This window comes from Alligator mississippiensis, chromosome 5 (genome assembly GCF_030867095.1).
Source record: "Alligator mississippiensis isolate rAllMis1 chromosome 5, rAllMis1, whole genome shotgun sequence".
In the NCBI taxonomy this organism is placed as follows: domain Eukaryota; kingdom Metazoa; phylum Chordata; order Crocodylia; family Alligatoridae; genus Alligator; species Alligator mississippiensis.
The window spans coordinates 170,991,491-171,007,402 of record NC_081828.1 but is presented as its reverse complement, the minus strand read 5'-3'; the positions used below and the strand labels follow the sequence as shown (position 1 = coordinate 171,007,402).

At 45.1% G+C, this 15,912-nt stretch overlaps 1 protein-coding gene and 1 long non-coding RNA gene across 4 annotated transcripts in view; one reads left to right on the top strand and one right to left on the bottom strand.

Annotated features, from left to right (window-relative positions):
- Window positions 1-15,912, bottom strand: part of COL28A1 (collagen type XXVIII alpha 1 chain) — a 189,983-nt gene that overhangs the window by 158,800 nt on the left and 15,271 nt on the right. The window contains exons 1-3 of one of the 3 annotated variants that reach the window (XM_019498072.2): window positions 4,147-4,385; window positions 2,945-3,101; window positions 379-938 (exon numbers count right to left, since the gene is read on the bottom strand). In XM_019498072.2, coding sequence (XP_019353617.1) covers window positions 379-938; window positions 2,945-3,065 — 681 coding nt within the window. In that variant the 5' untranslated portion in view covers window positions 3,066-3,101; window positions 4,147-4,385. Of the gene's footprint in view, window positions 1-378; window positions 939-2,944; window positions 3,102-4,146; window positions 4,386-15,912 lie in introns of those variants that run through there. The other 2 variants (XM_059728975.1, XM_019498073.2) reach the window with 2 other exon arrangements.
- LOC109285834 (uncharacterized) overlaps window positions 1-15,912 on the top strand; it is a 65,566-nt gene that overhangs the window by 41,209 nt on the left and 8,445 nt on the right. The window lies entirely within an intron of this gene.

The window sequence follows — 15,912 nt, the reverse complement described above, 5'->3', positions numbered from 1 at the left end:
CTTGAGTGCTGTAAACCTGGACTGGAGGGTACATTTTATGTGAGGTTAGGCATTCTTAGATTGGGCCGAACAGGTGCTATCCACTAAAATAGGTGCCAAGAAGTTTGGTGTTGTTGGGACTTAAGAGAGTCCATGTGTGGTCAATAGCAAAAATTAGGTCCCTCTAGCATTAGGCAGGTGTGTTGAGGATCTAAGATTTGTATTTAGGTACTTAAAAGTTGTAGTTGGGCTGTAGTTGTAGTTGTAGAAAAAATGGCAGTACATTTCATTTATCTGGTAGCTTAATATGTTTCTATAGCAGCAATAACAATAACAATCTGCCACTGATAGAAAGAATAAGAAATTCTGCTGAAATCAATCATGTAGTTAGTTACTTACCAATTTCTCTAGTATTTTAACTAGCAGTTGGGGATCATCCATAATGAGAACAGGTTTATTAGTAGGATCACCAGATATCAAACGCAGATAATTTGTATTGACCGATTTACTAGAAAGCCCAATTGTAATGAACGATATTCCAAGACTTCTGGCTGTGGCAGATATGCTTCGGACATCAGGACTCTTTGGATGGTCAATACCATCAGTCATCAAGAAAGCCACTTTTACACTTCCCTTCCGACTTTCAGTTTTAATCAGTTGAGTGACATTAGATATTGCATAATAGCTATAGGTGCCCTGGCCAATATAGTTCATTTTTGTGACTTCCTGTTCAAAGTTTTGCAGGTTTTTCCAGGCTACAAAGGGCTGGTCAATTTTGACTGTGCTGCTGAACTGCATGATTGCCAGTTTGATATCATATTTCCGGAATCTACCTGGCTTAATGAGGAAAATGTTATCACTTATATTTTTAACAAAATCCTTCTGACTATTAAATAGTACTGTTTTTGCACTTTCAGAGCTGTCTAAGATGAAGACTATATCAATGAGGCACACAGCATCTGTAACAGAACAAAAAAGTTAAAAGGAGAATTACATTAAATGTATAAATACTGGCATCCAAAATTAGACACCCCACTGGTATATTTCCAACCCTGCTCTGCTTCTGACACCCCAGCCCGCAAAAAGGAGCACTCCAAATTGTAATGAACAAGTATTTGCATAAACAAGCCCTCAGCATAATGCAACTGAGCTAGGTCACACTTCAGGGTAACACCCCTGAGATTGGCGATGCACCCCTCACCATGCCTCCCCTTGCCACTCCTCCTCCTTGCTGCCTACACCACTGGCGGCATCTACGAGTGGTTGTCAACCACCAGTTGGCCCTCACCACCTCCTACCTGCTCACTGCCACCATGCCCCCCCCTGCAGGCAGTTGCCATGCCCCCGCAGCCTCCAAGGGCACATGTCATTCATGCCCCTTCTTTATAATCAGCTACAAAAGGGTCAAGCAGACCAAAGGCAGTGTAGCACAGCTCTGCACCTGGAGCAGCTGTGGTGCCCAGAGCAATACCAGCTCCTGCTGTGCCAGTTGCAGCACCATGCTCAGCCACTGCCAATGCAATGGCTACCTTTGTGCCCCCCTCAAAAAAGGGGGCACCTGGTCTACCCTCCTCAGTTATGCTACTGGAGCAGACATTACATATAAACCAGTTTAAGTGATCAGAAACTAATTTAAACCTGTAACAGAACAGATGTTCAGTGCACATAAACCAGTTTGAGACTTGGCTGAAACTGGTTTGAGATAAACCTGGTTGAATGGAGCATCAGACTTAACTGATTTGGGTCAAGCTGGTTTATGCAATGTCTGTCCTATACCCCTTGCTGATTTTAAGATAAACCAGACTCTCCCAGCATCCTGGCATGCTCTCTGGGCTAGGTGTGGCTCTCTGCTCCACAGCAGAACTGGTCCTTCTCCTCTGCTCCCTTGCTGGAGCTCTGGCAGAGACTGCAGGTAGAGCAGGGTCTGCCTGGCTTCCCCCTACCCTACTGCCTCTCCTCGCTGTTCACTGTTCAAGCAGCATTCCCCGTCTCCCTCCCTCCCATCTCCCACAGCACAGACCCCAGCTCCACGGACCCTAGGCATGTGGTATGCTACCTAATGCTGAGAGGTGTTTGTATGTATGTGTCTCCAATTTCACTGGAACAGACAGACAGAACAGTGACCACTTAGGGGCTTTTTGTAGCTAATCAACAAGTCAGCTGGTAAACTGTTTAAGAAGAATTTGAAATAATGGAGAGAGGCTATTGGTTTGCTGATGGGGATAAACACTGGTATTAATCCCCTGCTGGCTTGCTTGCCTGTCACTTTGCTGCAGACAGTATAAAGAAGCAGAGAGGGAGATTGATAAGCTCCTTATCATCAACAGATGCATGCACTGCAAACCTCTCTTGCCTCAGTGCTAGCAGGGGGCTGAGAGCTGGCAACACTTCTGCCCCTTAAGCAATGAGCAGGAAAAAGCCTGGGATGGTGCAGGCAGACCTCCCTAATCAGAGGTCCTGCTGGAGCCTGGCCATACCCCCCTCAGCTCAGCACTATGCAAGGGAAGGGAGGGCTGCTCTAGCACCCCCAGCTTCTAGCCTGAGCCACTGAATTTCCTCAGTCCAGAGATAATGTTTGTCCAGTTACAAACTGGTTCAGTCTAGCCAGGTTGGACTAACCTGCAAAGGTTGAATCAATTCAGGTTCACACTTTTTGAATGTCTGTCCCTAGCCATACTGAACAGCCCTGCTAAGGCCCAACCTTTTCTCCAGCTCCTGCCCTGGTTCCTGCCTAGGGTTCTTTCCAATTTATATACATTTAGGTGAAAACAGAGGACCATGTTGCAGTACAAAACAAAGCAGATGTAAAATATGTGTCCATATATTCCAGGACTGGTTCTCAAACCATTAAAAAAACAAACAAACCAGAACACATAGATAATTTGTCATTTTCTTTGGAAATTATCCTGGAAAAATAGGAAACATATTTTACAATCCATTGCAAATTCTAAGAAAGTGGTTTTACCCTGAGGAACATCTTTTTGTGTTAGGCTTGGCTTTTGTCCTTTCTTTCTGCTTTGTCCATAAACTACAATCTCTGTAGTAACAGCAAGAAGCAAGCAGCAAAAAGCAGTATTTCTCCACATAATGATTGTGATCTGAAATCAGATGATATACTGCTCCTATTAATAGAAAACAAAATACCTATTAATCCTTAAATAAAGGGTTCAAATAAATAGACATGTAATTAATATGTAAATTTGAGCAACATTTAGATTTGAAAAACAGTTTCTCAAAAATAACTATGAAGTAAGAAGTTAAAATACTGTAATTCAATTATCACATGAAAAAACAGAACAGAAAGCACAGTCTGTTATAGCTCGCACATCCTTGAAATCTATAATCTGTTCTGTTCATGGAAAAAATGTTCTTTGGATATACAAAGTCCTCCTTACTACTGTCTTTAACATTTGGGCTTTCAGCTGAGATGTGCAGAACAGATCTCTGTTAATATATAATTATTTAGTTACAAAACTTTGCAAAAACTATTGGGTTTTGTTTTGTTTTGTTTTTTTTTGCCTATACAGATATGTAAATCTTTTAGTTAAAATGTTTTCATTTCTCAAAAGACTCTCTACACACATATATATACTTTAAAAGGTTTAAAAGACTTTCAAATACAATTTTCTTTCTTTGAAAAAAAGACAGTTGTTTCCCATGCCATTCTAAACCTTAATATTTGGTGATTTCTAAAGGAGAAATATATAAAAGTATATAGAACAAATATTTTTATAAAATAAAACACACCATAGGATAACATCTATGCTATATTCTGGAAAGTGAATATAGCATTAATGTTTTCCTCTACTCTATTAGTCTAGTTAACGAATTTATACAATGTACTGATGATACTCTTTAAAATTGATTTCAGAAAATGCTTACAACTCATTCATTTTAAACCTCATTAATTGAAAAAATTACTATGCATATAGTAATAGCTAGTATAAGACAAATCTTTCTTAAATATGTTGAACTCCTCCCAGTACCTACATGTTTAGAACTCATTAGTGTGCCACTCTAAGAATATAAAAGGGGAAAATACACCAGTTAAATCAACAACAGAATAACTAGGGTTATAGTAATACAGTCATAGTCAGATTTACACAGGTTTGTATCCCAGGCTGATTTTATTTCATTGTGACAAATAAGTACAAAATTATATCTTACCTTAAAGGCATTCAAACAGCAGATTGAAGATTAGATAATCTGTAAACAAGTGTAACTTGAAAATACTTTCATATTTAAGAAAATAAAGAAATCAATGAATAAGCAGTCTGTTCACTTGTAAATAAGGTTATTTTGCATCTGGGAGCTTTATGATCCTGTATTCATGGGGGTTGGTTTGTTTTGTCTTGTGGAGGGTTTTTTTGGTCAAAGTTGTAACCAGAGCACTTAGCCAAGGTCACAAAAATTAGGGTGGGATTTAAAGGGACAGCATCCAGAGACTGATTATGTCTTTCTACGTTTGAAGAATTGTTTATTTTTGTTTTTCCATAAATGACATTTTATACCAATTATTTTAGAACACTCCCACACTCCTGAACACACTTCTGGTCAGCTCTGGTTCCCATTTCTAGTCTGTTTACAACCACGCATCTGGTATGATCCCATCTTTTTACTACTGAATCTTCATGGGGCTTGCAACCCACCTCTTTATGCCATGAGATTACTTGGGGTTGAAATTACTGGCATGGAAAATATTATTTATCATGAAAATACTACTTTAACAACTTTTATCTGTATCTGTGTCTTTTTCTGCCACATCTCTCCTCTCAGACAGCATGGAAAAGCACCTCTTGTGTAAGCCAGGTAGTGCAGAACTCCAGTGTCTAAATAATAGTTTCATAATTAGAGGTACTTAGAATAAAAATGTTTCAGTTTTTCAGTCAGTTTATTTAGTTCCTTGACATAGCAAATTCTCCCAAGAAAAGCAGCTACCTTCCATGAAAATTTTACTTTGGAAAGACCCTGACTTTTCCATCAAAAACAGTTTAGTTACAACATTTTTTACTATGTCTAGTTATTACCTCTAAGCTTCCGTTTTTTAAACTAAATAGATTAGCTCTTTAAGCCTCTCATTGCAAGGCATGATTTCTATACTTTCTGTACTTCAGATCATTTTGGTAGTGTGTATCTAATATTCCAACATCTTTTTTTAAACCATAGACACCAAATATGGAAATAGAATTCCAGTAGAGAGCTCACCAATGCTGTAAAAATAACAACATTTCCTATTCGTTCTTGATATTTCTCTGTGTACAGAGCTTTAAATTTTTTTATTTTTTTTTTGGGGGGGGGGGGGGGGGGGTTGCCCTAGCTTTGGACCGAAATTCTATGGTTGGTTGAGTGTCAACCAGAACACTGAAGTCCATTTCAAAGCTACAGACTTTCAGGAAACACCCTGCCCCCCCCTCCCTCCCCCACACACACACACACATTCACGTATTATAAGTTTGTCCCACTTTTTTCATTTACACATGTAAATGAAGAGAAGCACAGTCTCAGGGGTGACTTGGTGGCAGCCTATAAGTACATAAGTGGTGTGCATCAGGATCTGGGGGAATGCCTGTTCACCACAGCACCCGAAGGGATGACAAGGTCCAACGGTCACAAACTCCTGCAAGACCGTTTTAGGCTGGACATAAGGAAAAACTTCTTTACTGTCCGAGCCCCCAAGGTCTGGAATAGACTCCCCCAGAGGTGGTGCAAGCACCTACTCTGGACACTTTAAAGAAACATTTGGACATTTACCTTGCTGGGATCCTTTGACCCTTGCTGACTTCCTGCCCTTTGGGTAGGGGGTTGGACCAGATGATCTTACGGGGTCCCTTCCAGCCCTAATGTCTATGAAATCTATGTATGTATGCAGTAGGTAAAGTATGAACAATGTTGGCCTAAGGTCTCATTACATAGAAAGAAGGGTGCTCATTTGAAAAGTAAGGGAGTTTGGAGTCCAGAAATGCAGGTTCTTATATCTATATCTCTGTCTGACTTGTATCCATTCATAGACTGAATTCAGTCCAGCTGCCAGTTTTCAGTAGTTTCCTGAAAAATGTTTTGTTTCCTAATCAGCCTCAACTTTGAGCAAGTCACATAGACCAGATATTTTGGATAAGTCTACTCATGTTGGGCATCCATCATGAGACCTATAGCACACAGGCTGATCTAACTAGAGCTATGGATGTTCAGCATCTCTGAAAATAACATGTATATGTGGCTAGAGTGTCAAAAGTGCTGAGCACCTGCAGCTCATCTTGCAAGGGATTTACTAGTATAAGAAATAAATAGGCATGTCAAGATTTGGCTCCATATAGCCAGACCAATATACAAAGTTCTGAAGGTGTAAGGTGTGTGTTCACATCTCCAGGTGACTGCAGCAGAAGCCCTTTATTGGTACGGAATGTAAAGAATTGGCTCATTGTTAACCCCTTGGGCTTCTCGACCACTCTAAAGCAGCAGCAGGTCCCTGCAAGAATAGGGCTTAGCACATCCTCTCCATACCCAGCCTACTTAAGTCTGCAGACACACTCTAAACCCAGTTCAGTGGTGAACTTCAGTTTTGTCCTCAGTGCCTGTTCTCAGACCTGTCAGAGCCTAAGTTCTTGAGAACAGGCATGAAACCAGAACAACCCTGCTGGCACGTGCCTGACTGGCATATTTCTGGTTTAGAGCATCTCTATGGACTCAAGTGGGCACAGTGTGCTCTACCCATCCTCACTAGGATCTACTATGCAATAGGCCTAGACCCAGCTTGAGCTGATCTAGTTCCAGGCCTCAGCTGGAAGAAATCAGAGCCTAGGCTGATTTAACACCAAGGGATACAAAAAGAGGACCGTACCTGTTTAGGCTTATAAACTCAGCGCATACCGCAGTCAGCTGGCTATCTGAGCAACAGACTGCCTTGTTTCTCCCTTGTTTTAGCTTAGAACACCTCTGAACTGACTTTGTGTGGTCTCTGCTCTATAATCTTAGCTTGGACCTCGGATTCTGAACTCCTGTCTTATACCTCCTAGCTTGACCAACTGCTTGCTTGTACCATGATCTTATCTCAACCTTTGGCTTGATATCCTGGACTTGGATTAACGTAGCTTGACCTTAGCATCCACTGTGGTAACCTCTTGATATATGATCCACTTAAACAGACTGCTTATCCCTCTGCCATTATACTCTAGTGGCATATGCAAGTTCTAAAAGGATATGGAGATGAGAATGGAGTCAGGGCAGCAAGCAGGAAAATTGCCTCCCAGTTGGCCCTAGTTACCTGAGTAGGCCAGGCTGCCAGTGGCCTAACTACCCCCAGCAAGTCCCAATTGTATTCATATCCTGCTTGTAAGCAGTGGCCCTCTTGTTGCCCAGTTACGTACTCACCAGGAAAGATACCTCTTTGTCTAGCCTTGGGCTGCTAACTCCTTGTTCTGAGTTTCTTGGTTCTTACGTTTGATTTAAGTTTCCCAGTCCCTGGGTCCTACTTGTTTGAGCCTGTTTTTCTGTTCCCTGGGTCCTGCGGGTTGGCTTCCTGGCTACATCTTGGTCTATGGTTCCAGCCTAGTGATTCCTTGTTCCAAACTGCCTTGCCTTGCCTCTTGTTCCCCACGCTGGACCCATGGCACACAGCACCCACTCTAGGACTTGTCCTGCATGTGGTGCCCACCCCTGCCAGTTCAGGACCTGGCTGCAGGTTGTATCTTTGACACCGCTGATCTAAGATGTAAAAATTTAGCTGTAATGTTCTAATGATGTCTATTGACTTGTGGTGCATGTGATTACATTGTATATAGCCTTAAAGGGGTAAGTTTTTGGAGGGTGAATGTAAGCAAGTAAGGCCTACTTCAGTTTTGGCCAGGGGTGAGCAAAATACAGCCTGTGGGCCAGATCCAGCCCACAGAGAAGCTTTGTCTGGCATGCAGTAGGTCCCTTGGTCCTGTCTGGCCCAGGCACTGCCCAGTTGTAGTGCATCTTGCTTCCCCCTAGGCATGCAGCAGGGCTGGGGCACATTCATGGCTGGATTGCCTTTCTAGGCAGCCCAGGCAGCAACGGCTCCTTCTGACTGCTGCTGCCACTGGCCCCAGCCTTGCAGTACTGGCAGGGCGGGGACCCGTGCAAGAAGCCCTGACCCAGTGTGCCCTGCACCTGCTCTGGATTTGCCTATCCAGGCTCAGCAGCAGCAGCAACTGAGCAGAAACTGTTGCTTGGCATGGGGGAAAAGAAGCCCCTCCCCCTCACTGCTGCCAGGCAGTTCTTTGTGCAGTTGCCCAGAGCCCACACCATGCCGGGCTGATTGTGGCTGCTCTGTACTGTCACCACTGCTGTGCTGGGCAGCCCAGAGGCAGCAGTGATGGCAGCAGAGCCACAGGGCAGGCTGGTGCAGCACCAAGAACTGCCCAGTAGTGGCAAGGGGGAGGGGCTGCTATTCCCCATCCAAGCAACAGTAGCTCCCTGGCAGCCACCACCACTGCTGCTGCTGAGTCTGGACAGGTGAGTCTGGAGCAGGTGTGGGGTGCACCTGGTCGGGGCTGCACACACAGGTCCCAGCCAGTACCACAGGGCTGGGGCCAGTGGCAAGCGTAACTGGAAGGAGCCACCTCAGCCCTGCTGCATACCCAAGGGGCAGAAGGATGCACCATGGCCAGGCAGTATGGAGCAAGTGTGGGGTGAGTTGGTGCTGTGTGCTGTTGGCAGTGGCAGGGAGGTGCTGCAGAGAGCATGGGATCCGGGCTGTTGTGGGGTGGGGGTCAGTGCTGATCGGCTCAGGGGAGCATTCACAGGGGAGCTCCCTTGCACACCACACCATACCCTCAAACTGTTCCCCACAAACTCCACAACATCCTCCCCCACACACAATCACATGCCCTACAAACACTGCACCCACCTGCATGCCTCTAGGGGGAGCCCCACTCACTGCTACATGCACACACCCTACCACACACATGCACCCACACATACACCCCCAGCCACCTTCACCGTCCACACACCCTACAGCTCCCCACACCCCATACCCACCCACACATACACCTACTCATCCCCACAAACCCCCATACCCACACACACACACACACACACACAGAGCCTCCCACAAACTCCATCCATACCCCCACACTCCTCCACACCCCCTGCAATATACAAGAGTAAGACTTCATTTTGAGCTATTATGCAATCACCTCTATATACACCATGCAAACAGACACAAATCAGGACAAAAATATTTTTTTAAAATAAAATTTAAATCTATTATTGTGGATGTTTGATTTTTTTAGTATATAATTTGTTGTTTTTTTCTGTTTCCAAGATGGCAAACCCCCTTCCCAAAAGGAGTACTTCTTGGGGCAAAGGGAGGGGACTTCCAGTGGCAAAGGTCAAGGGTTAGGAGACAAGACTTCTGGTCCCAAGATGGCAACCAGGGGCCAGGGCACTTGTCAAGGGGCGGGGCCACCCTTGTAGCCCTCAGCATCTCACCAAAACTTGTTAAGCTGAAATAACTGCCTGCCCCTGGTTTAGACCTTTAGAATGCTATTAGAGTGCAACATCCCATAGTACTCAAACAGGCTCCAGGATATATCTCAGTCTCTTGGTCAGAACATTCCTACTTCTCCATTTATTAAGCCTGGTTGTTTGGTATAACAAAAACGGCAAATTGCAAATAATTTATACTGGGGATGTGGGACTGGGGGGAGATAATACCATTTTCTGCCAAACATGACACTCCTAAATTCAAGCTGAATCCATATTTTCTGACTCAAGTCAAAGAAAAAAAACATCAAATAAAGATGTCTTGTTCTTCTACATAATCAGGTTATCCACTCAACTGTACTGCCCTTGTTTTGAAACTGTATCTGATCACCTCTCTTTGCTCCCATTTCATTGCCATTCTCCATTCCTGAAGTTACTGCTTTAATTACATAGTTAAACACAAGCCATTTTTTTTTATTGTTTAACTTATACCTTTGTCTGCTTCTTTCTCAAACCTAAAGATGGGTACTTTACTCCCAAAACTTTGTCCGGTATCTCTCCCCACCTGTACGTATGGTCTAATAGACGATATTGCCAAAAAAAACCCAACACTGCCTCTCATCAAATAAAGGCACGTTGACACTGATGCAATCCCTGTGGTATATATAAAAGCTTTTTTTTAATGCTAACTTAAAGAGCAGGTAATTACAGGAAATATTTTGGTTTTAAGAAGAGTGTCATATTAGAAGGAATGGGGTAACTGTCATTTAAAATACGTTGTATAATACAAAGTTTTAAAAGGCATTAATATAAAACCAATACAATCTATTGAAATACTCCTACTCCATTACATTGAACACACATAGAACCAAATCCTTTTTGTCCAATGGCAGGCTGACCAATCTGAAAAACCATGTTCTTTGTTTTCTGAAAAGTCCCCAAAGTTCCATTTTTGATAACAGAAGTCATAGCTGAGACAGCCTTACCTACTCTTGACAAGAACTTTATATTGGATATCAAAGAAAGAAATAAAAACATTATAAACAGGGAGGAACAAGAATGAATTCTTTTACCAGGGTTATAACTTCAGAATTCAGGTTGGCCCAAATTTTTCAATATGGAAAAAGAAGGTGCAAGTTAATTTAGACTTTTTCAGTCAAGCTGATAATCTCCACAACAGTGTCAAAGATAACAGCAAGAGATTTAGCTTAATAATGGGGAAGCTATGCCATTACCTTTTAGAGCAGCTTCTAAATGTTGAACAATTGCTGGTAAAGTTGTTTGATCTTCTGGAAACATGTGTTGCAGCAGATGGTTTCTGATCTACCACTGCCTTTATGACATACTGGAGATAATCCTTCCTTCTTGACCCCTTTTTAGTTCCCTTGGAGAGAACTATACAGTAACTAGATTTGATGAGGGCCCACCAGCTGTGTTTAATTTATTTTTCATTCAGTGTTTAAACAGTAGTTGTGGGGTATACTAAATTGAAGTTTCTGAGGAACTAAAATTCATTTAATCAATGTTTTAATATAAACATTGATGGGGAACCATTTAAGGCAGTTGGTGTATGTTACTAACCTTAGGACCAATCCTCTAGCTATTTGTTGCTATGTGTAAATTATGATTACTCTCATTCTCTCAGTGTTGCCAATAAATGTACTTCACGCTTCCTTCTTGTTTGGGAAAAATAATGTGGAGGTTCTTGTTTCCTTTTTTTATTTCTGAGTCACTTACTTATCTATTCTTTATTTGTGACTTAAGGGCAAAATTAATGAGGGTTGAGTTCCTGACCCCCTTTTATGCTTTTGAAAATGTTTCCTTTATTCTAGTGAGACAAAAACAATACATCAATTTTGGGAAACTTTCTACACATGGAATTAGTTAGTGCACAGTAAGGCAGGGTGTGAAGTTACAATATAGTAGCTACTATTTGCTAACTAACGAGGTAAACATTCTCAGGTACTTTAAGAGCGTCTCTGCTAGTAGCTTACAACTCTGAAAGTGGAGTAATCTACCTTGCACCACACATACACTATGTCTGACCAGAAAACCTATTATCCCCAGCAGGAATACTACACCTCAAGCTTACTGTCCTGCTTCAGATGGATTTGTCTTCTAAACTGGAAATAAGATTTCTGAGTAAGACTATATTTTTTACTGGACCAGTTTAGAGTTGGGAAAGATGCTAGACAAGTGTCTGGGCACAAAATATCTTTGCTCAGGTGAGTAATCAGTAAAGAACAGTTTCTGTATTTAAACCAAATTATATAAAATGAATAAGACCTTTCAAAAAGGAAGATGGCTGTTTTCACCTGAGGAACAAAGAAAGGCTAACTGGAAGAGCAGATAAATTATAATAAGCCAAAAAATCATTGCCTGTATAAGTCCATGGTTTTTGCTGTCACATAAAGCTATAATTTTTGTTCCCAGTAGGAATGTCTATATGTGTAATCAGTCACGAATAAATTTACTGTGCATTATCTTAATTTTTTGGCAGGTGTCTACACATCCAGGGAACTGGCACTAAAGCTAGTGCCAGTTCCCTCCAGCCCTGCCGTGTCCCTCTCTGGCCACTGGGGGGAGCTCCAGCCTCTGGAGCCAGTTGCCAGCACTTGGCAGCCATCTTTAAAACACAGCCCCCATACTGTGCAGTCCAGGCAGACACTTCCTGTGTTAAGCCAAGCAGCCTGGCATGGACACAAGCAGCATGTGGCAGCTCTGCTCCTGCCCCAGCTGCTCTTCTCAGCCATAGCTGCTCCAGCCCCTGGCCCTGGCACCCAGGGCCTCCAGATCCTTCTGGCCACCTCAGTAATCCTGCTGGCCTGCCATCGTCATCCCACCTCTCCTCGCTGGGGACCCAGCCTACCCAATAATCCCATGGCTGAGGCCCTACGCCGGCCACCTAGACCCCCACCAAGCCCACTTTAACTGGTGTCTGGACTGGACCTGCACCCTGGCTGAGTGTGCCTTCAGCCACCTCAAGGGCTGCTAGCAGTCTCTCACAGTTCACCTTGAAATGGCTGAAACTTCCCCTTGGTCTTCATTGCAGCGTGCATTCTGCACAATATTTGCAATGCAGCCCATGGGGGAAGGGGGAGCACTCCCACCAGCAACCTCCGTGAACACCTCCATCAGGTGCTAGAGCAGGAGGATGCAGTCCTGAGTCCACTGCTGGCACATCTGCTGCATATAGTGTGCTCCAGTGCTGGGCTGCAGTGAAGTGGAGGCTACATCTTTGCTGGGACCGGAGCACTCTCCCCTGCATCCAGATGCTGGCACTGAGGAGGCAAGAGACAGAAGCTTTTTGTGAGCATTTGCAACATTTCAGAGATAAGATGCTCTGCACCGGGGGCTGTGCACTCACTGCCCAGCCTCAGATCAGGGGTTGGCCATGCACGGGTGCCCAGGGACCATGGTAAGCCAGGCTGGGTAGACCCAGGCCCAGGCAGCCAATGGCAAAGCCCCCCATCCCTGCACATTCTCCTGGGCTAATGGCCTACTGGTTGCTGGCTGCAGGCAGCCTGCCTCCCCCACCTGCTTCCCAGGGTCGGACAGGACAGGCTCCTGGCAACACCTGCTGCTGTGGCTTCAAACCCTGCTCCACCCCCCCCACCCTCCCGCTCCTGCAGGCCAAACCACTCTGCTGAACTGCCAGACAGCCCATGGCACCCAGGATCAGAGCATGCAGGTTTCCAGGACAACTGGGGTGAGCGGCTGGTCATGCCCCCATCCTCGCTGCTGGGGGCCTCTCCGGGGAGGCTCTCCAAGGCTGACTCTCACATGCTGGTGTTACTGCACCCAAAGTATGTTTCTGCTGCATGTGCTCCGGGTGGCGTGTAATTAGCTATTTGTGCAGGCTGAGGGGTGCCTGAGCGACTATGCCTTGCTGATGATGATCCTCCTGGTAGCCCTGGTAATCCTGGTGTGGGACCCTGAGCTACGATGGTGTGGGGGGCAAGCCTGGGCTGCCCTGCAACCTCCACTGCCACCTGTAGGGCTACCTGTGGCAGTGCTACAAGTCCCTACCCCCACTGCCAAAAACGACATCACCACTGGCATTGACACCTTCCTCTAGGTGTGAGAGGCCCATGCCCACCCACCTGTGGGGACATGGGCTGCTCAATAAACTTTTGAATTGTATCCCGCCTTTCCACGTGCTGTGGAAGAACCTGAGGCCAGGGGAGTGCAAGCAGGTTAGGTGGAGGGGCACCAACCCAGGGCACCACAAGGTTCCCAATCTCCTGGCTCCAGTTGGGGTCCCAGGTGGACCTGGATAGGGAGGACATGGTGGTGGTGTATCCCACACCGGCTTTCTGGGCCTCATCATGACTTTTTCTGTGTGGCTGACCCTGAACAGTGGCCAGCAGTGCTCAGCATGGGCATAACCAAGGCCTATGAACCATGTAGCAGAGGCAATATGCCATAGGACCTGCAGAGACAGGACAGACTGCTGGGGGTGAGCAGCAGCAGGGAGCAGGTACTGGCCCTTCTTCCACAGCCAGCCAGCCAGCAGCCCTGGGGAGATCTCAGGGCTAGGCAGGGGGTACAGCAGGCTGTAGCCCTTTACAATATTCATGTGTGGACAACCAGCAGCTCTGGCTAAGAAACAGCACTCTGGCTAGGTGCCTGTGTCCTGTCCTGGGGGACACACAGGGCCTGCAGTGGTCCTGTGCAGAACACAGGCTCTTCCAGACTCCTGTGGTGTGTGTCCCAGGTCACAAAATGGCTGAAGGCCTTTATAGCCTGCAGGTAAGTGCTGCCAGAAAGGCAGCCCAGCCTTGGAGCAGGTGAGGTGCTCAGTTAGGAGCCCTGGCACTGGACTCAGGCTGGTTCCCTAGTGGCTGGGCAGATCTGGCACTAAACTTAGTGTCAGGTCACATCTACATGTGAGTTATTGAACATTAACTAACTGTGACTAAATTTGATACCTGCATTTGCATCAACTTTAGTCATGATTAAGGAAACTTACTGTGCAGTAAGGATGTGCATGTGTAGACACTCGCTCATACTGCACAATAAATTAAGCTAAGGCGCAGCAAAGCATTTCATGTAGATGCACCCAGTCTGTCTTCCAAAGGTATAAACATTTCCTTTGAGGACAAGGATTGTGAGGTCACACATGAAACAACTGTTCCATGAGAAGTATTCTCTCACTGGTGATTGCGAGTTTCTGTTCCTTTATCATTTTTTTTTTGAGAATTCATTTTGGAATATAGAGATTGTTAAACTCAACACTACTGCTAAATCAGAAGCAACATAGCTGCATTGCCCTAATTAGCACTGTTGAGTGATAGGTCCATTAGCCTATCCAAAGCACTGATGAGCTTAACCTTATTCTTGTTTTCTGTTTTCAATTTTCCTTTTTTTCCTCCTTTTTCTATTCTGAAGAGTATCTGGCTCATGTATAAATGTATGGCTAACCATTGAGACTAATTCTTGTACTTAAATAACTGTTGCCATTGGTAACAGATTGAATCTGAGTTTCAGTAGGCTGCACAGTTTATGCTGTTGATTTATCAATGGTGTATTTTAATACTAATGTGAGACAGCATCTGAGTGATCTCATTAGTGATGATTTTAATGCATTTGGCATTTCTAAGCAACTATGGCAGCTTACACATACCTAATTATTAACATACTTTAGTCTTGTTCATATCTGTGCCTAAATCTACATACATGTAAACAGCTGCATTCAGATGCAGTCAATTCCTGAGGAAAACCTTATTATGGCCATGGGTTTGCTCCCAGCTTAAGGCTTACTGCTTGACTCCTGATTGGGTTCATCTGTGTCTGATTGCCCTGCAGCCAGCTGAGCTATAGGATACAAGTCTCAGGTGAACTTGGGCTGCCCAGTGCCCTACCAGCCTCCAGTTATTCCTGACTTTTTGTCTGTTTTCAAGCCCTGTCTCATTGCTCCTGTCCTGATTCCTGTGCTTGGTTAGTCATCAGCAGGGATCCTGGTTTTCTCTGATAAAAAAAAATCACAAATTCTGTAACAAAACCCCCCACAAATTCTCTCAACCCCCCCCCCCAATCCATTATTAAAATTAAAAGCCCCCCGCAGATTCCCCCCAGCCCTGCTGGTGCCCCTCACTGCCCCCCACAACAACCCCTACAACCTACTCACCTCTTGCCCCTCACCCAGAGCTCCTGCCCCCCACCCATGCCGGAAGGGCCCCCAGCTCCCAGGGCTATGGGGCCTGAGACCCAAGTCTGCAGCTTCCTGCCCCCAACAGCAGGCAGCTGCAGCAGAAGCAGCCTGGAGCCAGCTCCTGGCTCCCCCACAGCCCTGCTGGTGTTCTCAGCCATGACCTGCAAGCCCCACTTACCTCACAGGCTCCAGGAGCCAAGCATGAGGCTGAGCTGAGCAGAGCACTGGCTGACTGAAAGCCTCAGGCTCTGCCCTTTCCTTTCCCCGCTCTTGCCCCTCTGGGCAGGACTGGGGGTTTCCCACCCTGTTTGCAAACAGCTCTTGCAGGCTGG